The sequence below is a fragment of the Lolium rigidum genome, chromosome 3 (genome assembly GCF_022539505.1).
Source record: "Lolium rigidum isolate FL_2022 chromosome 3, APGP_CSIRO_Lrig_0.1, whole genome shotgun sequence".
Taxonomy (NCBI): domain Eukaryota; kingdom Viridiplantae; phylum Streptophyta; class Magnoliopsida; order Poales; family Poaceae; genus Lolium; species Lolium rigidum.
Window position 1 is genome coordinate 236,903,671 of NC_061510.1, and position 21,847 is coordinate 236,925,517.

The 21,847-nt window shown below is 46.6% G+C and overlaps 3 protein-coding genes, 1 long non-coding RNA gene and 1 pseudogene across 4 annotated transcripts; 2 read left to right on the top strand and 3 right to left on the bottom strand.

Annotated features, from left to right (window-relative positions):
* Positions 1-893: 893 nt before the first annotated feature.
* LOC124699151 (protein prenyltransferase alpha subunit repeat-containing protein 1-like) lies at positions 894-3,515 on the top strand. Its single transcript, XM_047231499.1, has 10 exons — positions 894-1,095; positions 1,171-1,437; positions 1,515-1,625; positions 1,762-1,852; positions 1,983-2,051; positions 2,219-2,296; positions 2,698-2,787; positions 2,883-2,933; positions 3,022-3,240; positions 3,359-3,515. The coding sequence occupies exons 1-10, from the start codon at positions 1,013-1,015 to the stop codon at positions 3,482-3,484; spliced, it is 1,185 nt and encodes a 394-aa protein (XP_047087455.1). The 5' UTR covers positions 894-1,012; the 3' UTR covers positions 3,485-3,515.
* Positions 3,516-4,597: 1,082 nt separating this feature from the next.
* On the bottom strand, positions 4,598-6,103 carry LOC124696203 (protein OCTOPUS-like). The gene has a single exon (XM_047228965.1). It carries the CDS (start codon positions 6,101-6,103, stop codon positions 4,598-4,600), a length of 1,506 nt encoding a protein of 501 aa, XP_047084921.1.
* Positions 6,104-11,484: 5,381 nt separating this feature from the next.
* Positions 11,485-12,864, bottom strand: LOC124696204 (annotated as a pseudogene).
* A 1,529-nt stretch (positions 12,865-14,393) lies between these two features.
* LOC124699153 lies at positions 14,394-21,569 on the bottom strand. Its single transcript, XR_007001293.1, has 2 exons — positions 21,429-21,569; positions 14,394-14,806 (listed from the first exon to the last, which is right to left on the bottom strand). It is a non-coding gene; the product is annotated as an uncharacterized LOC124699153 (long non-coding RNA).
* Positions 15,186-17,462, top strand: LOC124699152 (laccase-22). Its single transcript, XM_047231501.1, has 5 exons — positions 15,186-15,337; positions 15,713-15,957; positions 16,041-16,172; positions 16,272-17,195; positions 17,286-17,462. Exons 1-5 carry the CDS (start codon positions 15,192-15,194, stop codon positions 17,414-17,416), a joined length of 1,578 nt encoding a protein of 525 aa, XP_047087457.1. The 5' UTR covers positions 15,186-15,191; the 3' UTR covers positions 17,417-17,462.
* Positions 21,570-21,847: the final 278 nt, after the last annotated feature.

The following is a 21,847-nucleotide window of genomic DNA, read 5'->3' on the forward strand; positions in this document are numbered from 1 at the left end:
CTCCAAGAGTTTTTAGTACTATTTTGTTTTTTATGTCCAACAAATTGAAGTCATCAATGCATAATTGGTTATTGATAGATTGGACATTTGTGTTGTTAGCAACCTATGAAGTTCAGCGAAATAGTAGTACATTAATAACTTTGTAAATCTTCATGGTTGCTTGATCTGCAACAGATCGAGTTATAGGAAAGTTGAGAAGAATTCAGTCAGCCACAGCATCGAGTCGCGTCGATTCGATTCGACCAGACCAACCTAGTTCATTTCTGACTACTCCCTCCATTTTTAAATAAATAGACATCTAGCTCTAAACTTTGTCCATATTTAATTGATTCTCTCTCAGAACTCAAACTCGGTAATATTAAGCACATTTTCTCCTTGTTTTTTACATGCAATTAGCTTACTCAAGTGCATCTTTCTAATGTATTTTTCACCCTACTTTATAATTTATTTTGGAAAACCCGCGTGTTAGTGGACGGAGGGAGGAAAAGCCCCAGTTAAACCTGGGTGCACGTGAACCCAGGTGGGAAATGCATTTTTCAAATGTTAAAAAATTCGAAATAAAAATAACGGGGTACGTATGCATGTTCCATGTGTGCGTAGAAAGTTTTCGCGGAGAAACCACTTTTTTTTATTTCAGAATCTAAAAAAACAAAATACGTCACATATATATTGCTATATAGCCCTGCAAAATTTCATTTTTTTGCCGAGGCAAAATAAAAGATTTTTTCATCACGAAACTCATATCCAAGACACATATTTAAGATCACCTTTACATTCATTTTCTGTTTCGATTTTTAAAACATGTTCTTACATCACAAACACACTTTTGAAAAAGTGGATTCACAACCACCAGGTTCTGAAAAGCCAGTCTCACGGAGGGAGCACTTCTCTACTAGTTCTCCCCTTCTTCCTCCTCGTCCTCTTCTTGCCTCGCGCCGCCCCTCCCCGCCCCGCTTCCCAGCCAAACACCAATCCCGAGAGGAGAGATCAACAGGACAAAGAGAGGCAGGGAATGGAATCGGAAGCAGCAGCAGCGCAAGGGGAAGGGGATCTCCTCCACCAATTTGAGCGAATCCTCCACGACGACCCGCTCATGTAAGGATCCAATCCTGCTCACCTTTACTTTTCAGTCAGATTTCTTCCCTCTGAAGTTCGTTCATGGCATCGCAGAGACGAGGTTGGGTTCCTGCATCCCACGCAGCTCCACTCGCTACTCGCCGACAGCGCCAACAAATCCCAACACTTCTGGTGCAGCGACCACAAGCTCGCCGTCTCCACCGACGCCCTACCAGACCTCTACCGCGCCGCGCGCCACGCACACTCGAACGCAACACTCAACCCCCCCTCACCATCACCATCTGCTGCTGCCCTGATCATGACGCACAGTAAGGCGCTGCTCATACTCTGCCCTGACCTGCTCACCGCATGGAACTCCAGGTAAACTCTATACAATGCCTGCCAATTACACATGCCCTTTTTCTTATCTTATCTACAAGACTCGCCATCTCGTGCAGGAAGAAGGTGCTATCAGCGAATTACGATCTCAAGCACCTCAAGGATGAGCTGCAGCTGTGTGCCTTGATCCTGTCCTACTCGCCCAAGAATGAGAGCACCTGGTGCCACAGGTACATACCTGCACTTTCCTCCTCCTTGTAAACCGCCTCAACCCAGCCTTCTGCTGCTGCTGCAAAACCATGTTGGTTTCCCTTTGTTTGTACTAGCATAGCATAGCAAAAACCATAAACTACTTGTCTACAACAGGAGATGGGTCATCACAAAGCTTGCGCAACAAATTCAGGATATATCGGAGCTTATAGAAAACGAGTCTCTACTAGTAAAACAGATAGCAGAGGTATTGCTTATTCAGAATTTTCACATCCACTCCTTCCAGTCAACCATATTTTTTTTTACCGAACCACATTGTAACGATTAGCTGCAAAAACACTGCCTAACAATATAGTTTTACTTTACCTCATTTGCAGAAATCAAAGATGAACTACCGTGCCTGGAGGCATCGATGCTGGCTCATTCCTTTCATGAAAGCAAAACAGGTGAGACTGTAACTCGTTATAATTCCTTGCCTGTCATTTGCAATCTTGTACCTGGACCTCCAAACACTACCATGAAGAGAATAGCCTTAACCTTCGACAAGACTGTAGCAATTTGGCTAGACATTCTGCTCCAATCACCGCTTGCAACTGATTCCTGTTTCTTGAAGGTGCTTGATGAGTTGAACAGGTCAGTAAAATGGACCGAGTTGCACGTGGCTGACAACTGCTGCTTTCACTACCGCAGGGTTAGGCCCTTTACTTATTTCTGTAGCTTGCACTATTTGTATTACTGGCTTAAAGAATTTTTTGCATCTTACTGGATGATTTGTCATATGGAACGCATGTTTGTGTATCAGTTTGCAGAGCTTTTCAGTTACACCATGTGCAATTATATGTGTTGTTTTGGATTTCTTTCTATTCTCACATTTCAATATTCTGTATTTCCACTCATACCATGTTTGCTACTACTCCCTCCGATTCATATTACTTGACACTAATATAGATGTATCTAGACACATTTTAATTACAAATACATCCATTTTAGTGGCAAGTAGTATGGATCGGAGGAAGTAACTATTTGTAAGGACATTATATGCACACTCAGTTGCATCACTGCAAACTTTGATTTTTTGTTGCTTCTTTACAGTCTCTACTACTTGCATTGCTAGACAGCCATGGTGTAGAGAACGGAAAAGATTCCCTTTATTTGCAGTCTGATGCTCATCTAATGTGGAAGGTATGGTGAATTTCATCAAAAGCTAATCAATTTCATGGCTGTGTGCATTTAGTTCAGCCTTCTTGCTAGAGACTTGATTGTATATGATCTGACAGGAGGAAATAAGGTGGAATGAGATGCTCATCAGGCGGTACCAAGGAAGAGAGGTTTGTGCCTTGTGTGAATCAAACATGAAAATGTCATGTTTGCCACACTAGTGTGATTGATTGGTCGAGATTATGTCTGTTGGTGCAGTCATTGTGGATCCATCGTCGGTTCCTCTCGCAGTGGTGGCTACAACAGTTGATGAACTCTGAAGAAACCTGCCCATCAAAGGAGGAGTCCTTGGCAGACCTCTTCCTAGCCCAGGAGATACACCTCCTGTCAGACTGCCTTAGTGCTCCTGGTGATGAGTTTGGCGAAACACGCGTCCAGGCAGGGCTGGCAGCGCTCTACACTCTGTGGATATCGAAGGCAGCCTCTTCTTTCCGAGACCCATCTGAATTGTGATACATAGACTAATTATGGTTGACGTTTGGCTGAACAAGTGTAAAAGCTAATTAGTGTTGTGTTATGTTTCTGATGCATGCAGCAAGATGCAGTGGTGAAAGGGAAGGTGGAAGAAAGGTTGCAGCAGTCGGTTGGGAGCCTGAAGGAGGTGTTGGCAAGGGTCTCCTCGGACAAGAGCAGACTGTGGACACAGCTGCTTCACTGCTGATATCGAGATGGGTAGCTGTATTAACTGTGTGTTAGTGATAGATCATTAAGATTCGCAGCTCCTGTCACTTGTGCTGTATACGGTAGAGATAAACAAGCATTAACCAATTATAATAGAAACCACATTTCATCTTCACGGTATGTGATTATTGGGTGCCCTATGTAGGGTACTCAATTTGTTCCTTTGGCATTCCTGCCGCTGTATCGCTAGGGCCTGGAGAGCTTTATGGATGTTCTTGGGTGCAATCCTGGCGGTGCATCATCCTTACACATGGAGTGTGCGTCCAGGTTACTGTATGATACATACGTTTGTGGCTGTGAGCTCCTGTTGCTCTATTATTTCGGTTGTCATTGCCTGGAATCAATTAAATTTGAGTTAAGATGCTACTTCAGCATTCGTATGAATGAATTAGATAGATGTGAATTTGGTCCAGCTGCAAATGGACATCTAGCCTCTGTTTGTAATTATTACTGGCGATTGTGACAATCTCCTTAAGGAAGAAATGAAGTGAATATCACTTTATCACTAACAAAAGAACACACATTCACAGAGGAAGATGTGAATCATGCCGGTAAACATAAGTAGACGGATTACAATTCCACAAGTAAGCAGGAAGAAAACCCTTGCATACTTTAGGATTTTCTGGGGGCAGAAACGACACAATAATAGTAGGAGCAGAAGAAAATCTGACATTCTAGATTCTAGTAGGCTGTAACAAGGAACCTGTAAATTTCTTGCTGCCAATCTAAATCTAGATCAATAACATCTTACAGCACCAGGCCAGATTATGGCATTCCATTCCATAGCCCCTACATCATGCTGTGAACACATTACTATTGCCAGAATGCTAACTTGAATTCAACTGATAAAAGCAAACATACATATGGCATATCTTATACAAGGGTGTAAAGTTAAATGCTATACCCCACTCCCAAGCCCAGTAGGAAATAAGACCCTAAGTAAGGTATAATCCAACACCATCACCAGTTTCCTTTTCTTCTCAGCCTAACAAAAGTATGATCCTGATGACGCTACCACAGCTATGAACATTGTAGCCAAGGCACATTAGAAGATGAAAAAGAAGCAAATAAACCTGCCTTTATCACTTCTAGATCAGTACATTCCAAGCGCGCTCCGGGGCAATGAATTCGATGAACGAGCGGGCCTTCCCTTCCCGGACATGCCATTGTGATTTCGCCGGCTGAACTGGTTACCTCCTCCCACTGGAATAGGAATCCCGCCATTATCACCCGTGCAAGGCGCATACCTTGCACTGAAATTCCTCTCGAGCAAAACCTCGTCCTTCCTCATCCTCCCTAAGCCATTTACATGCATTTCAACATTGCTCCTCCTCCCACTCACCACGCCCATCGCTGCTCCACCATTGCCAAACGAGCTTCTCGCGCTTACACTGCTATTGCACCTGAGCATCTGCCCATTGTACCCCCTTGCACGGAGCTCGGGCCAATTTTCTGAAAATGATCTGTTGGCTAGATTTGTAGCTTCAGATTCCTTGGTGCTGCTCTTCTTATGTATGAGACCCCAGATGCTCCACCCCTTGATCCCCTTCTTAGACTTCTTCGCCGGAAGAGGGATGCCGCCACGGAATGCCGCTGAATCCAAGCTCCCGGACATATCATCATCCCGGTCCCGGAGAGAATGAGAATTATACAGTCCATGCTCCCAGTGCTGATTATGGTCAAGAACACTCTGGCTCTGGGCGTGATGGTACTGGTAGAACTCGGCGCCGATGGCTGGCGAAACCCGGGCATTGGCATTGGCATTTGCACCAGCCACCATCCTGGGCAGATCACTGGCATCAGAGAATGACTTGCGGCTGGAGAAGGAGGAGCGGTCCACGCTCCGGCGCCTCCTGCTGGAGCTGGAGGAGTCTAGGTAGTAGTCCCTTGTCTGGGCGCAGCCGCCGGGCTCGGCACCGTCGTCTTCCTCCACAGGGATTTGGCCATCGGAGCGCGGGATGGGCGCGTCCTCGACCAGGGACAGCATTGGGGGCAGGCGTGGCCGTACACCGTGGTAGCCGTCGCAGGAAGGCCGGGGCTGTTCATCCACCGAGATGCGGCCGGCGTCCATCGAGAAAAGGGCGGCGTCCACATCGACGGAGCGCCGGCCGAGCGCGTCGACGGCGACCTCGGAGCGCGCGTCGCGGAAGCTGCGGTGCCGGGGATCCTCGTGCGGCACGGGCATGGCGGCCCTGCCGCTGCTGATGCTGGTAGTGGGCCCCGGCTCCTGCTTCTTGACCTTGCTCTTGCGGCGCCATTCCTGCCACTTCTTGCCCAATCCCCCGAACGTGCCGGCGGCCTTCTTCTCTTGGTTGATGTGGTCTTTCATGGGCCTCATCGCTGTCGGTGGAAGATCTTCCAGGTCGCCCGGTGGTTCTTGTTGGAAGAGGGCGGCGGCGCCGCGGACGTCGCAGGAGCGGCGCTGCGGCTCGAAGTAGGCGGCGGCGGAGCGGGCGTAGGAGAAGGACTTGCAGCGGCGGAGCTCCGCCGGGTCGGCGGGGTCGCTGGGGTGGAGGCCGGCGAGGCGCTCGCGGAGGCAGGCGGAGCAGAAGCCGGTGACGGCGATGCCCGGGTGGAGGCCGCAGATGGGCTGATCCATATCCCTCCCTACTCACGCGCTAACAAACTCACTCTATCTAGGACTAGGAGTATCTCTATCTACCAAGGGCAAGACTGCACCATTGCTGAACTGAATTCCTACTTAAGAGGACTGATCCTCTTTCTTTTTTTGTCTACTAAAAAGAAAGAAAATCTTGTGATGTGGGAGAAAGACAAGATGAGATGGAATGGAAGATTCTTGTGTAGTTGTATTCTATCTATCCCCTCTCCTGTTGTGATGTACTGCTGTTTGAGGTGCTGAGCTGAGAGTGGCTGTGAGACTGATGAGCTGAGCAGGCAAAAGAGACAGACCTCATCAGGCAGGGGCAGTGATGGTGACCTCTTTCCTTTCCTTTTCTTTTTCACTTTTCCTTTCTTGCCCCTGTCCTCTTCTCTTTTGCTTTACCCTTTCCCCAATCTTGGACTCTTGTTGCTCATTCCTACAACAACGGAGGAGGCATTTTGGCTCATAGGAGCAAATACTTTTATTATACAAAATAATTAAAAAATAATTTTAAAAATGGCAAAAAATTCTGACATAAATTTTTTTGTGTACATCATGACATTCTATGTTAGTGCACAAGTTTTCGTGGAGAAACAACATTTTATGTGGCATGTACAAAAAAGACAAAAAAATGTCATGTACGTAGTCATGTTATAGCATCAAAATTTGTCTTTTTTACAGGAGCCACAAATTTTTTTAGTTTTTTTTTTGAAAACTTGTGTACGAACATAAAATATGTAGATGTACATGTAAAATTTTATTTTAGAATTTTTTGACACTTCAAAATGTTGGTTCACATAATGAGAGCAAATGCTCCTATGAGCCAAAGTGAATATCCCTACAACAACTTGCTACTACATTTCTTTCTTTCTATGTTTCACTTCATTGCTTTAACCTTTGATTTCTTAAATTCACACTTACTACTATGTCCAGTTCATTTTCGGCTACACACAAAAAAAAAATCTCAACTGAAGCAGCCCTGCTATTAATTGGATCATAAAACATGCATGCCAAGCTGCCAACACCTTAATTAACTTCTAATCACTGAAATCATAAACACAGCTGGGTGCAGCCCAAGAGTAGTAGGTGAAATTGATGCATCGCCATAGCAAATTATTAGCTGGATGGACCAGGATATATAATGATAATATTCCCAAGAATGCAGCATCATGAATGATAATTTCCATCCATGCATGCATGCTAACACTTTCTCTTATGATCCATCGATCGGCCTGCTTTGCCTTGCTTTGGATTGTACTACCTACCAGCTTCTGCTAGCTAATGCTGCTGTCCGTCCACCTTGCTATTCAGCATCATCATTGTGTGCAAGTTAGCAACAGGATGCATGGTCTGGATGGGGTCTTCGATTCATTTCAATCTGAAAGCAACAACACACGTATTGAATTAAACTAACCCCTTGCCAAACAAAATAAAACAATAACAACAAAGAATCGTGTAGACTTGTATGTTCATGAACGTTTAGAAAGCAACATTGTTTTTTGTCGTTGCAAAGCAAATGCTCAGCAATATGTCTGGCATCAATTCTCATTCAGCCTCGGGCAAGTTAGATGGCGAAAACTCAAGCTATCCTCGCGTGTGCCGGTGCCCACCACCATCGTAGAGGTTTCGTACGTACACATGACCTACATATACGGATCCGTACATATGTGAGGTCGCAAGGCTTCCTACATGGCTAACTTACGAACTAATTATTCATTAACTAGGCGTAAAATACCATCTTGACTTTATTTATGAAGGGGTTTCGATGATTTCAGCAGTTGTTGTGTTTGAGTTTAGGAGGAGGGGTGTATCGAAGCACAGTCGCGAAGCAAAACGACCAAACAAACATATGAACAGAATCGAAGGTACATGATTTGAAACACGAAAAGTAGCACGCACGAGATCGAGTAGGATTTTGACTCGACATCACGCCTACACCGTGCGAAATGGTGACTATAACCCTCATCAAACGACCAAAACTTTAATTATAAAATGGTAAAGATCCAACACATAGCATGTGACAGATATGATCCTGGTTATTATTTTAATCCTCCAACGGTCATGCACGCCTGGAGTAGATTAAGATTTAGGCGCTAACTGGCTGGTGTCTCCTCATTGAACGGTTAACACCTTAGCAACTGAAGTAGGGTGTAGGGATTAGCACATGTAAGTCCCCTCTTTGCTTTGTGCATCATGATTTATGTGTGCATGCATGTGAGGAGTGATATCAAAGAAAGTTTGGTCATTTTTTGTTTCTCCGGAGTAAAAGTAGCTTCATTGAAGATTGTACTCCCTCCGGTCAATAATACATACCGTGATTTTATTTTAAATTTGAACTAAAACTATGACACTTATTATGTAACGGAGGAAGTAAAAAATAAATCAAATTCCGTACAGATAGTGATATTTGGTGTTCATCAGTATTGGTCCAACTGCTTGTTAGTTGAGCTTGATCTTTAGCATTTGAATAAACCAGACAGACAATCTTGGATTCATAAAAAGAATTCAGAACATGTGCATGCACATTGAGAAGATCTAAGCCAGGGATACATAGGCTAGCGAGCAGAGAGACATCCCAAATGAATACTGAGACGATCCAGTAACAAAAATAAAGCAAATCCTAATCGGATCTCTGGAAAGAAAAAGAAAGACCTGCTGCAGCTGCAGCTGCATCCTGCACGGAAGGAAGCAGAGAAGACAAACCTGAATGTGCGTACTTAGAGGCGTATCTTCAGTCTATTCTATCGTTTGTAGCAGACACAGCAGAGCGTCTGTCGTGACAAATCGCTGAGCACAATAGTAGTGTCTATCTACTCTACGAGTGAAATCTGGCCCCTTTGCTTTCTCCATCAACCTTTGCTTTGCACCGGTTCCAATGATTTCTTTTCTGTTCTTTGGTTTCACTTGCTCGATTGCAGTTTCAAGAGAAATCAAATTCAAACTCTAGTTTCTTTTCGCGGAAGAACAAACTAGTACTCCATAGAAGTTTTACATCTGGATCTGAGCTAGCAAACTCTCCGCCTCAATTCTCTTCCCGTGAACCAATAAATGGGGTCATAACCTTGGATCCATCTTTTTTTTCACAACCAGTTTAAATGATCCGTTAGCATGAACTTGGAGGCCGAATTTGCCTATTTTAAACCTGCCTGCTTCTTGGGCCTAAATTCCACTCCGAGGTATATTTTATTGGTTTTCTCTTAACATAACCATGTATCGGTGAAATGGAGGATATCATGTTGAGATCTTCACCTTGAGAGGGTTGATCCAATTCAGACACTCTCTTATTTATCTCTATTATAGGAAAAAAGAATAGTGTAACATTGCTAGGTTTGGCAAGGTTGTCAAAATTTTGTACTCCCTCCGATTCATATTAGTTGATACTAATATAGATGATCTAGACATATTTTAATTCTAGGTACATCCATACTAGTGGCAAGTAATATGAATTGGATGGAGTAACAAAATTAGTTGCCAAGCTTTTAGCGGCATGCTAGTATTAGACTAGTTCGTTTAGTTCATAGGCCGACCCAACCGACCCTAAGCCCGGGCACCCGTCCAGGCTTCCGGCCAGCGGCGCAACCTATTTTAATGAACAATAACAACAACAAATCCTTTATTGCCAAATAAGTTGGGTAGGCTAGAGGTGAAACCCATAAGATCTCGTAACCAACTCATGGTTCTGACACATGGATAGCAAGCTTTCACGCGGCTCTTTTCATGGCAAGTTCTATGGTGATACTCCAGTCCTTCAGATCTCTCTTTACGGACTCCTCCCATGTCAAGTTTGGTCTACCCGTCCTCTCTTGACATTATCATCACGTTTTAGCCGTCCACTATGCAGGCCTGCGATGAATATGGCCAAACCATCTTAGACGATGTTGGACAAGCTTCTCTGCAATCGGTGCTACCCCAACTCTATCTCGTATATCATCATTCCGGACTCGGTCCTTCCTCGTGTGGCCACACATCCATCTCAACATGCGCATCTCCGCCACACCTAAATGTTGAACATGCCGCCTTTTAGTCGCCCAACACTCAACGCCATACAACATTGCGGGTCGAACCACCATCATATAGAACTTGCCTTTTAGATTTGGTGGCACTCTCTTATCACAAAGAATGCCAGAAACTTGGCGTCACTTCATCCATCCGGCTTTGATCCGGTGGTTCACATCTTAATCAATATCCCCATCCTTGTCATCCTTATGCAGGATTGACCCCAAGTATCGAAAGGTGTCCTTCTGAGGCACCACCTGCCCATCCAGGCTAACCTCCTCCTACTCGTGCCTAGTAGTACTAAAACCGCACATCATGTACTCGGTTTTAGTTCTACTAAGTCTAAAACCTTTCGATTCCAAGGTTTGTCTCCATAGTTCTAACTTTCTATTGACCCTCGTTCGACTATCATCGATTAGGACCACATCATCCGCAAAGAGCATACACCATGGGATATCTCCTTGTATATCCCTTGTGACCTCATTCATCACCAAATCAAATAGATAAGGGCTCAAAGCTGACCCCTGATGTAGTCCTATTTTAATCGGGAAGTTATCGTTATCGCTATCTCTTGTTCGAACACTTGTCACAACATTATCGTACATGTCCTTGATGAGGGTAATGTACTTTGCTGAGACTTCGTGTTTCTCCAAGGCCCACCACATGACATGTCGTGGTATCTTATCGTAGGTCTTCTCCAAGTCAATGAACACCATATGAAGGTCCTTCTTTTGCTCCTTGTATCTCTCCATGAGTTGTCGTACCAAGAAGATGGCTTCCATGGTTGACCTCCCAGGCATGAAACCAAACTGATTTTTGGTCACGCTTGTCATTCGTCTTAAGCGGTGCTCAATGACTCTCTCCCATAGCTTCATTGTATGGCTCATAAGCTTAATTCCACGGTAGTTAGTACAACTCTGAACATCCCCTTTGTTCTTGAAGATTGGTACTAATATACCGCGTCTCCATTCTTCTGGCATCTTGTTTGCTCGAAAAATGGAGTTGAAGAGCTTAGTTAGCCATACTATCGCTATATCTCCGAGGCCTCTCAACACCTCAATGAGGATACAATCAGGGCCCATTGCCATGCCTCCCTTCATCCTTCTCAACGCCTCCTTGACCTCGGACTCCTGGATTCGCTGCACAAAACGCCTACTGATCTCATCAAAGGAGTTGTCCAGCTCAATGGTAGAGCTCTCAGTCTCCCCATTGAAGAGCCCGTCGAAGTACTCCCGCCATCTATGCTTAATCTCCTTGTCCTTCACCAGGAGCTGGTCTGCTCCGTCCTTGATGCATTTGACTTGGTCAACATCACTCGTCTTCCTCTCTCGGATCTTGGCCATCCTATAGATGTCCTTTTCACCTTTCTTCGTGCCTAACCGCTAGTAGAGGTCCTCATACGCCTGACCCCTTGCTTCACTCACAACTCGCTTTGCGGCCTTCTTTGTCATCTACACTCCTATGCAGGTACAGGCGTCTGAAAAAATCCTTCTTCTCCTTAATAGCCTTCTGAACATCAGTGTTCCACCACCAGGTATCCCTAACTTCGCTTCTACTTCCCCTGGACACTCCAAACTCCTCTGAGGCCACCTTACGAATACAGGTCGCCATCTTCATCCACATATTGTCCGCATCACCTCCTTCCTCCCAAGGGCCCTCCTTAATGACCCTCTCCTTGAATGTCTGAGCTACCTCCCCCTTGAGCTTCCACCACTTCGTTCTAGCGACTTTCGCACGCTTATCCCGCTGGACACGAATTCGAAAGCGGAAGTCAGCCACCACAAGCTTATGTTGATGGACAACACTCTCTCCAGGTGTCACCTTACAATCTAGGCACGCACTCATGTCTTCTCTCCTTGAGAGGATGAAGTCAATCTGGCTACTGTGGTGGCCATTACTAAAAGTCACTAGATGTGATTCTTTTTAAAGAGGGTGTTAGCTACGATCATGTCGTATGCTAAACCAAAGCTTATGACATCTTCCCCTTCTTGATTTCTGATGCCATAGCCAAAACCCCCATGCACCCCTTCAAAACCTATGTTAGATGTACCCATGTGTCCATTAAGGTCTCCTCCTATGAAGAGCTTTTCGTCACTGGGTACACCCCTAACCAAGTCCTCTAGGCCTTCCAGGAACTCCCTCTTGGTGTTCTCATTGTGGCCTATTTGCGGAGCATAAGCGCTAATAACATTGAGAACTAAGTCCCCAACTACCAGCTTGACCAGGATAATCCGGTCCCCACATCTCTTGACGTCTACCACTCCAGATTTGAGGCTCTTGTTGATCAAGATGCTTACTCCATTTCTGTTTGGAGCCGTTCCCGTACACCACAACTTGAAGCCGGTATCCTCTACTTTCTTTGCCTTTTGTCCCCTCCACTTGGTCTCCTGGACGCAAAGGATATCAACACCTCTCCTCACCGCTGTATCAACTAGCTCCCGAAGCTTACCTGTTAGGGACCCTACGTTCCAGCTACCTAAGCGAAACCTCCTAGGCTCGGCTAGCTTCCTTACCCTTTGCACTCGTCGAGTCAAATGCGAAGACCCTTGCTCATTTTCCACTACACCCGGGCGTCGATGTAGCGCGCCACTAAGGATGCGTTGACCCGATCCTTGCTCACTTGCCACCATATCCAGATCAAGATATGGTGCGCCACCTAGGGGGTGACGACCCATCCCTTGCCCATTTGACACCACACCCGGGTTGCGATATGACGCGTCGCTAAGAGGGTTACACCCCAACGAAAATCTTTTGGGTTTCATCTCCATAAGAGTGGTTGGGTTTTTTACGTTGGCTCGCCAAGCCTATCACAGCCCTCCTCCTTTACCCGGGCTTGAAACCGGCTATGTTGGGCGCAACCTATTTTATCAATTTTTTTTTTATCAAATTTTCATTAAAATAGGCGCAACCTATTGTAATGAAAATTTGATAAAAAAAAATTGATAAAAATTTGGTTGGGCTTACAGTGCGTCCAAGCTTAGTGAAAACCCACTGATTTAGTTGACAAGGTTAAATAAAACTTACATTGAGTCACTATTAAGCTTCATCGATAACCAGTTGTAACATGACAAAATCTCAGCAGACACAGGCAGGGGGAGATGGGGATCGATCGGTATTCGAGGTTGTTCGGTAACAGTGAAGACAAGGGAAGTGTTGTGTTGGTTACATCAAAAGTGTAGTGTCATATCCTCTCCTGATCTCCTCGGTGGTCGAGAAAGAGGACGAATAATATTGTTGGTTTGTTCGGTTGTCAGATTGGAAGAATTACGGTTCAGTTTTATCACAGGAATCTGAGTGTCACGCCATACTTTACCGATCTTCCGAAAAAAGAATTCAAAGTTTTATTTTTCCAAAGAAAGAAAAAAATCCATTTTCATTCTGTTGCATAAGGTCGATACGTTGCCTGCCGACTACCTAGCCAGAGCCAGGTGGAGTTGGATTTAGCTCTAGCTTGGCTTTGAATCAATCAAAGGAAAACAGACGCCACTCAGACAAATGCCACCCATGAAGGCAAAAACAAATTCCCTAGCTACCTACACAGACAAGCACTTCTCAACTACATAACGATCTGCGGTCCAATATCCATGGTTCAGTTAAGCTCAAGCAAAAATATAAAGTTAAAAATTAGGCAAAAAGAAATGAAAAGAAAAACGCACACGCACCACTTACTAGATATCCATGATTCATCACCTCCATGTCACCAAAGGTGACTGCCATCTGCATCCCCTAGCTAAATTCCCTGTCACTCTCTTGTACACCGACAGCTGAGAACTCGCATACACATGTATCAATCAATCCATTACTCAATTTTTGTGTGCACAAACACTAACTGGTTGCAACTAGTACACTGGCTACATTATCAATCTAAATGACACATCAAACCTAATTAGATCTAGCTAGTGATCTGATGATCTGATGCAGATACAGTGGCATGAGATCCTACACAGCACTAACATTTTCAGTTAGCTCACTTGTCACATTCTTCTTATTAATGAAATTCCGATTGCCGTAAAGTTAACTGAGGATCTGTGTTTGTTTTGGCTGCTCTATGCTAGGCTATAAGGTTCAGATGTTGTTGTGGGTTGCATGTACATGCACATACATATACATACGTAGTACATGGATGTGAACTGCAAGTTACTTAAAGATTGATGCCTATTAAGTGACACTCCTACTAGCTAGCAGGCTAGTCAACAGGGCAAGTGCTCTTGTTAGTGAGCAGAGGACAGGTACAGGGAACCAAACTCCAAATCTATGAAAGGTAGATACATTGCAGCTGGCGACATCTACATCACCGGCATGGATATTACCCAATTTCTATGCAACATAGTTAGCCAAGTGCAAGTGGGTGCTACCTTTGCATACTTTGAGGTAAAAATAAAGAAGAAATTACCTGCAATCTGCGGCTAGCTAGCCTTGTCAAGCAAGGATTTCTCACCTAGAATTAAAAACGACATGGCAGCTACAAACCCAATAGCCGCCCAAAATTGAGCCCTTTCCTGGGCCATTAAAACCATGCTTGTTCTGTCATTCCATGCAACCAGGCATACTATCTCAGCTCAAAAGCACCGTCGTCCTTGTCTGCGATCAGTAAGCTAGCTAGCTCTGATAAGGCAGCATGGCCACACCTCGTCGTCTTAGTGAGCTCCTCATGGTCAGCTGCTTCCTGCTTCAGGCTATCAGCGCCCACGCAATCACCCGACACTACAAGTTCAATGTGAGAATCTTAATACGAGCATATGCATTCATAAAAATGACAAATATACATACGGGAGGAGCAATGCATAGTTAATGACTGTGCACACTTCACTCTTTTATGCATGTAGCCAGGGTTGAATAGCATATCGGCATGTAGATACAGAGTACGCAGTGCATTCTTTGCCGCCATTTAGCTATGGCATTTTCCTTTTAGATGAAATATAACTATGACAACCATGCATGGTATGCTGGGGCTCACTTCATGGCTCCCATGTTGCAACAATTAGCCATGGCAACAAAAATGACAAAATGGCCACCCTTGTACCCTGAGGTGGCTACAGAACTCAAGCTACCATAATGGTTTACTATGATTTGACTTGTGCAGGTGGTTATGAGGAACATGACACGACTTTGCTCAACCAAGCCCATCCTCACCGTGAATGGCAAGTTCCCGGGGCCGGCCCTCTATACAAGAGAAGGCGATAATGTTCTTGTCAAGGTCGTCAATCATGTACCTCACAACATTACCATCCACTGGTAAGTGCTTCATACCCCGCAAAAGAAGTGTTTCATTACTCCTCCATGCTTGAACTGCAATATATAGCAGAAAACTACAACCTTAGAGTGGCGATTGCAAGCGATCACACATAAGACAACCTCAAACTTTCTGGCATGTTGTCGACTTATGAGGACTTATAATAATTTTTGTATACTCCATTCTTTGTGAAAGAAGTTACGTCAGTGAAACAATAGAAGAACGTAGCTTTACTCTTGCATTAGATCTAAGAAACCATGCTTGATTTCCTTTTCCGAACAAGACAACCTTTCATTTGATAAGGAAATATAAACAAAATATAGATCATATTTCTGCAACATACTACATAGAAAGCTTTCTAACCAAGTCATATTCAGGCATGGGGTAAGGCAGATCAGGACCGGGTGGTATGATGGACCGGCCTACATTACACAGTGCCCAATCCAGCCAGGGAGCAGCTTTCTGTACAATTTCACAGTTACCGGCCAACGTGGTACACTTTTCTGGCATGCCCATATCAACTGGCTGAGGGCTACTGTCCATGGTGCTATTGTCATCCTCCCCAAGCTTGGAGTGCCCTACCCCTTTCCTGCTCCTCACAAGGAGGCAGTTGTTGTCCTAGGTATATGCAGAATTGATCTTCATAATGGTTATTAATTGAGAATAACCCATTTAGCACTTACATTACTTGATGATGTGCTACAGGGGAATGGTGGAAAGCAGACACAGAAACTGTAATTAACCAGGCCATGCAACTAGGTGTAGGACCCAATATTTCTGATTCGCACACCATCAACGGCCACCCTGGTCCGATGTCTGATTGTGCCTCCTCACAAGGTATGAATGAAGGTGCTGCAACATACTGTTGTTTCAATATACTGTGCAAATTTTCTACAAGATAGTAAAAAATGCTTTCGCGATGCATGTTCTGGGCAGACGGGTTCAAGATCAATGTCGAAAATGGCAAGACATATATGCTGCGGATCATCAATGCGGCGCTTAATGACGACCTATTCTTCAAGCTTGCCGGACACAAACTAACAGTGGTTGAGGTTGATGCAGTCTATACCAAGCCATATAAAACCGATATCCTGCTCATCACTCCAGGCCAGACCACCAATGTCCTTGTGACTGCTGACCAAAGTGCTGGCCGTTACCTTCTCTCAGTCTCTCCCTTCATGGATGCTCCCTTACAGGTTGACAACAAAACAGGCACAGCTATCTTGAACTATGCCAACACCATCTCTGCTACAGCACGCCTAACTTTCGTCAAGCCACCACCGCAAAATGCCACCCCTATTGCGTCGAAATTCGTTGAGTCACTCCGAAGCCTCAACTCCAAGGAGTACCCAGCCAATGTGCCACAGACAGTAGAGCACTCACTTTTCTTAACCATTGGTGTGGGTGTCAATCCATGCCCGAACTGCATTAATGGGACAAGAGTGGTAGGCGCAATCAACAATCTGACATTCGTTATGCCATCCACCCCAATTCTCCAAGCAAATTATTACAACATTCCAGGGGTGTTCACAGAAGACTTCCCAGCGACACCACCACACAAGTTCAACTACACAGGAAGCGGCCCAAAAAACCTTCAAACCATGAATGGAACCAGGGTTTATAGGCTGCCATACAATGCTTCAGTGCAGGTTCTACTCCAGGATACGGGGATCCTATCAACAGAAAGCCACCCAATCCATCTGCATGGCTTTAACTTTTTTGTGGTTGGGAGGGGTGTTGGGAATTACAACCCCAAGACCTCCCCTTTAACATTTAACCTCATCGATCCCGTTGAGAGAAACACCATTGGAGTTCCTACCGGAGGCTGGACAGCAATCAGATTTAGGGCTGATAACCCAGGTATATATGTTAATGCTACACTTCTTAAGGTAGTAACACCCTTATTTTTTGTTCCTAACACGAGCTGCTTGATTTGTTGTTATATTCCAGGTGTTTGGTTTATGCATTGCCATTTCGAGGTACACACGTCGTGGGGACTCAAGATGGTATTTGTGGTGGACAATGGGAAAGGGCCCAGTGAGACTCTAATTCCACCACCCAAAGATCTTCCCCAGTGCTGATTACAAGAAGAGTAATTGACAAATCGGCTTTAGTCCAATTATGAAAACAAATTCCGGAACATCAAACAGTGGCGATTTACTCGGTGTGCTTTTTCTTGGCTCCTTTGGCCAAACATTCTCCTCTGCTTTTTTTGGGCATGATTGACAAGATATTGTATACAGGAATTATATTTTGCTGTCCAAATAATTTTTCCCTTTTTTAGGATAAATGGAATTGTATATGTTGGCATGTCACATGATTTTTGAGCATAGAACAAAGCTCTTTCCTCCTCTTTTCATTCCAATAAAGAAAAACACCGGTGTTCTAGAAGGCAGCTAACACATATCTGACTTTTTCTGAAAGGCTGACACTAAGAGCACCTCCAGCCGTCTCCCTGACGAGCCCCCCGGCACCCCTTTTTTTTTCATCCGGACGGCGTTATTCGGCCCAACCGCGCCCCCGGTTCCTCGTTTTCCACCGGAAAAGGCCCTTAATCCATCCGGAGAGCCCAGGCCATCCCCGGCCTCCCGGGGTGCGCTCGGGGAGTCCGGACGAGAGAAAGCGGAGATGGGCCCGCTCTGTCGGCGAGAGAACACGCGAACCCCACCACTTTCTCGTCGCAAATCCCCCTCCCCTCTCGTAGCTCCACCTGCACCCCCACACGCCAATCCGTCGGCTGGTTGCCTACACTCCGCCGTCCCTCCTCCCACCAGCCTATATTCCGCCGTCCCTCCTCCCGTCTGCCTATATTCCGCCGTCGAGCAACTCCTCGCGCCGCGCCTCGCGTCGACCACGCCCGAAAGGTGTTCGTCCATTTGCCTGGGCGGACATGGACTCGAACGACGAGGAGGAACAGATGTTCGCCGAGCTTTTTGAAGAAGAGATGGCAGCCACCGCCCAAGACGAGGAGCACATGTTGATCCTAGCTTGCCTGTTCGGCCTGTACGCAGAGAAAGCCATTGGTCGACGTGGTGGGTCGGCACCAGGTCGCCGGAAGTGCAAGCCGAGGCAGCGAATGGAGGGCTACTGCATGCTCTACGCCGACTACTTCGCCGGCAATCCATTGCACGGTGAGGCTGTTTTTAGGCATCGTTTCAGGATGAGCCGGAAGCTCTTCCTGAAAATTGTGTATGCCCTTCGAGACTACGACTCCTACTTCAGATGCAAGTTGGATTACACCGGCATGGCAGGGTTTTGCGCCCTCCAAAAGTGCACGGTGGCTATGCGGATGCTGGCATATGGAGCTCCTGGTGACTATCTTCAGATGGCGGAGTCCACCGCCCTTGATTGTTTCTACCGGTTCTGCAGGGCGGTGATAGCAATGTTCGGGGACATCTACTTGAGATCACCCACTGACGAAGACACTGCCCAGATCCTCGCTTTCAATGAAGCTCGAGGATTTCCGGGGCTGCTTAGAAGTATTGACTGCATGCATTGAAAATGGAAGAACTGTCCGTTTGCCTAGCAGGGAATGTACAGGGGTCACAAAATAGGCTGCACGTGATACTTGAGGTAGTGGCTACCCATGATCTCTGGATTTGGCACTCCTTCTTTGGTATGCCGGGATCCAACAACGACATCAACGTCTTGCAGTGCTCGCCGATCTTCTCTAAGCTTGTTGAGGGTCATGCTCCCCCGGTTGACTTTGTGATCAATGACCGGCACTACAACAAGGGATACTATCTTGCAAACGGTATCTATCCAAAGTGGGCAACATTTGTGAAGACTATCTCATGCCCTGTCCTCCCGAAGGAGGCGGAGTTTGTCAAGGAACAAGAAGGTTGCCGAAAGGACGTCTAGCGTGCATTTGGTGTCCTCCAGCAGAGATTTGCTGTAGTCCGGTTCCCCGCTATGACTTGGTCCAAATATCAGATGTGGGAGGTGATGAACTGTTGTGTGTGCTTACACAACACGATTATTGAGAATGAGCGAAAATATCTGAGCGAGCAAGTTGCACCATATGACAGAGAGGGTCCTCTTGCACACCCTAATCACCAGGTGCCGGCATCGTGGGCTTCGTTCATCGCTATACGTCAGGAGATTCGAGACTCCACATTGCATCAACAGCTGCAGGATGATCTGGTGGAGCACATATGGAGGCTTCGATGCAACACCAACTAGTGTCCATTTGATTTGTTTCAAAACTTGTTAAATTATTTGCTTGCTTTGTTGAACTGTAACGTTTATTTGTAAAAATAAGCCAAATTTTTTCAAATTCGCCGAACTATGAGTTTATTTGTGAAAATAAAGCCAAAAACGCCAATCTTCGGCGTATAGTTGGGGGGCGGCTGGAAGTTCGGTGCTCCCCACGCCAAACTTTCGTCCAATCCGGCGATATTTAGCGCCGGATTTGGTCGTGGGAGCGCCAACGGCTGGAGGTGCTCTAAATACACATTCCTAAGAGCATCTCATGTCGCGTCCCCCAAACCGTCCCCCAAAGGGATTTGGGGCGCGCCGGACAAAAAATCGTTCCCAGCCGCGCGCCCCAAAGGTCCTTTTTGTCCGGCGCGGCCCAATACGGTGTCCGGGCCCCGAGCCCGTCCCCGCTACACAAGGGACGTTCTGGGCACGCCGGACACAACGAAATGAGAGGCGAGGAGGCGCGGGCCCGACGCGTCAGCGGCTCGGGCGCTCAACCGCCGCCTACGTAGCGACGGTGCAGTTGCCGGGAAGGGGAACCGTCGCATTGGCAACCGCATCGACCGACGCGCCAACCGCCGGAATTGAGCGCGAACTCCTCGGAAGAGCAACCGCCACTCTCTTCGACTTCTGCGCCGCCGTTCATCCGCGCTCAATAAGACCCGTACGTAGGCTTTCGGATCTTCAACCGGCCGCCATTCATCCAAGCTTCTCACGATGAGCGGCCTCTCTGGGCTTCCATCAGACACCGACAGCGAGGGCAAGTCTCCAGGATGGCGCCATTGGTGGGACAGAGTCCGGACACCCAACAGCGGAGATGATTCCCCGCCGCCACTGGACAACGCGGAGGAATGGCAGGCCGTGGAGGAGGAGGCGGAGAAGGAAGGGTATGAGGAGGCGGCGGCGGCCCGGGCGAAGGCGGAGGCGGACCGCGAAAGCGAAGGCCAAGGCCAAGGCCAAGGCGCAGCCGACGAGCACCGTCGACGACGAGGAGTACACAAGTTCCTCCGACGCGTCGACCGACACCGCCTCTTCGGAAGAGGTGACGAGCAGGAAGCGCCACCGTGATGAGGACGACGAGACGGGGCCATCAAAGAAGAAGAAGAATAAGTAGTTTAAAAAAATTATATGTAATTTGATTATGTTTTTTCGAAGTTTTTATATGTAATTTGTTTATGTTGCACCGATTTGAATATTAGTACAGAGTTTTCTTCTATCTATTAAAACAAAAAAAGAGTATTTTAATGTTTGGGGGTGACGTTTGGGGGACGCGGCTGGGGAGCGACGTCCCCCAAACGCGGCACGAACGAAACACGTCCCCCAAACGCTCGATCCGGCGCCGTTTGGGGGACGCGACTGGAGATGCTCTAACTTGGGTTGAACAAGAGGCTGGCTACAACAAAAACATGTGACCGTTTGACTGGGATTCTTTAGTATTATGTGTGCATTTTTCTACAAAAGAAACAGGGGCATCATACTAGCCGTAACATGGAAGTGATCCTTCATGAATTGGTGGCATGATATTCAGAACATTTGCAGATAGCTATGGAACATCACAGTCACTGTTCTTGAAGGAAACCAATGAACTGCAGTTCCTGACCAGCAGTTCCAGATGGCTACCAAAATCTGTTATGTCCATGTCTTGTGCTGGTACATGATCAATGCTGCTCTCTTCCAGGAAGGAAGAAGAGCGCCCTAAACAATTAAGTAGCCTAATTATCTAAGTTAATACCAAGGATTGTCCAAACTCCAAAGAAGAATCTCTCCTGCTCAAATCAATCAAATCTAAGACGAGTTGCTAGAATGCTAGTTAGTTTTTTTTTAGGGGGAAAAAGAGAGGAAGCCAGTGAGATAACCTCTACCATAGGAAGACTGAGTAAAGAAGAAGCAGACCTGCTCCTGCAGGAGAATGCAAGGAGGTGGAGTCACTTGTGGCGAAGCCAGACAAGGAGCGCTTGGCTTGTCAAGGTGGAGGAGGAAGAGTGCGAGCGCATCGTCGTCGAGGACCACCCGTCTGAGGTCGCGGAGGAGCCAATCGTCGGAGACCGGGTTGAGCATGGCGGCGCATGGCCTCGAGCACGAGCGCCACGCGTACCACGATGAGGCGGAGGAGGAAGACGGCGGGGGCGTCGTTGCTTGCTGGGTTCAGCGAGGGAGCCCACCACCGCTGCAACGCGCCGGCGCCATGGCTAGCCCTACTCCCCGGGCCTGCCTGCAAGTGCAAGCACGGATGTTTGTACCCGCACGGGGCCGGTACTTAATAAACAAGCCGTGCCATCGTGCCAGGCCGGAATGAAGCCCTCGTGCGGCAC

Bases quoted from the DNA above. Each gene is read 5' to 3' on its own strand.
- LOC124699151 (XM_047231499.1), top strand. From the start codon at position 1,013: ATGGAATCGGAAGCAGCAGCAGCGCAAGGGGAAGGGGATCTCCTCCAC. The intron at 1,096-1,170 runs GTAAGGATCCAA...ATGGCATCGCAG, and splicing joins CTCCACGACGACCCGCTCAT to AGACGAGGTTGGGTTCCTGC. The intron at 2,934-3,021 runs GTTTGTGCCTTG...CTGTTGGTGCAG, and splicing joins GGCGGTACCAAGGAAGAGAG to TCATTGTGGATCCATCGTCG.
- LOC124696203 (XM_047228965.1), bottom strand. From the start codon at position 6,103: ATGGATCAGCCCATCTGCGGCCTCCACCCGGGCATCGCCGTCACCGGC.
- LOC124699152 (XM_047231501.1), top strand. From the start codon at position 15,192: ATGAGGAACATGACACGACTTTGCTCAACCAAGCCCATCCTCACCGTG. The intron at 15,958-16,040 runs GTATATGCAGAA...GATGTGCTACAG, and splicing joins GGAGGCAGTTGTTGTCCTAG to GGGAATGGTGGAAAGCAGAC. The intron at 17,196-17,285 runs GTATATATGTTA...GTTATATTCCAG, and splicing joins ATTTAGGGCTGATAACCCAG to GTGTTTGGTTTATGCATTGC.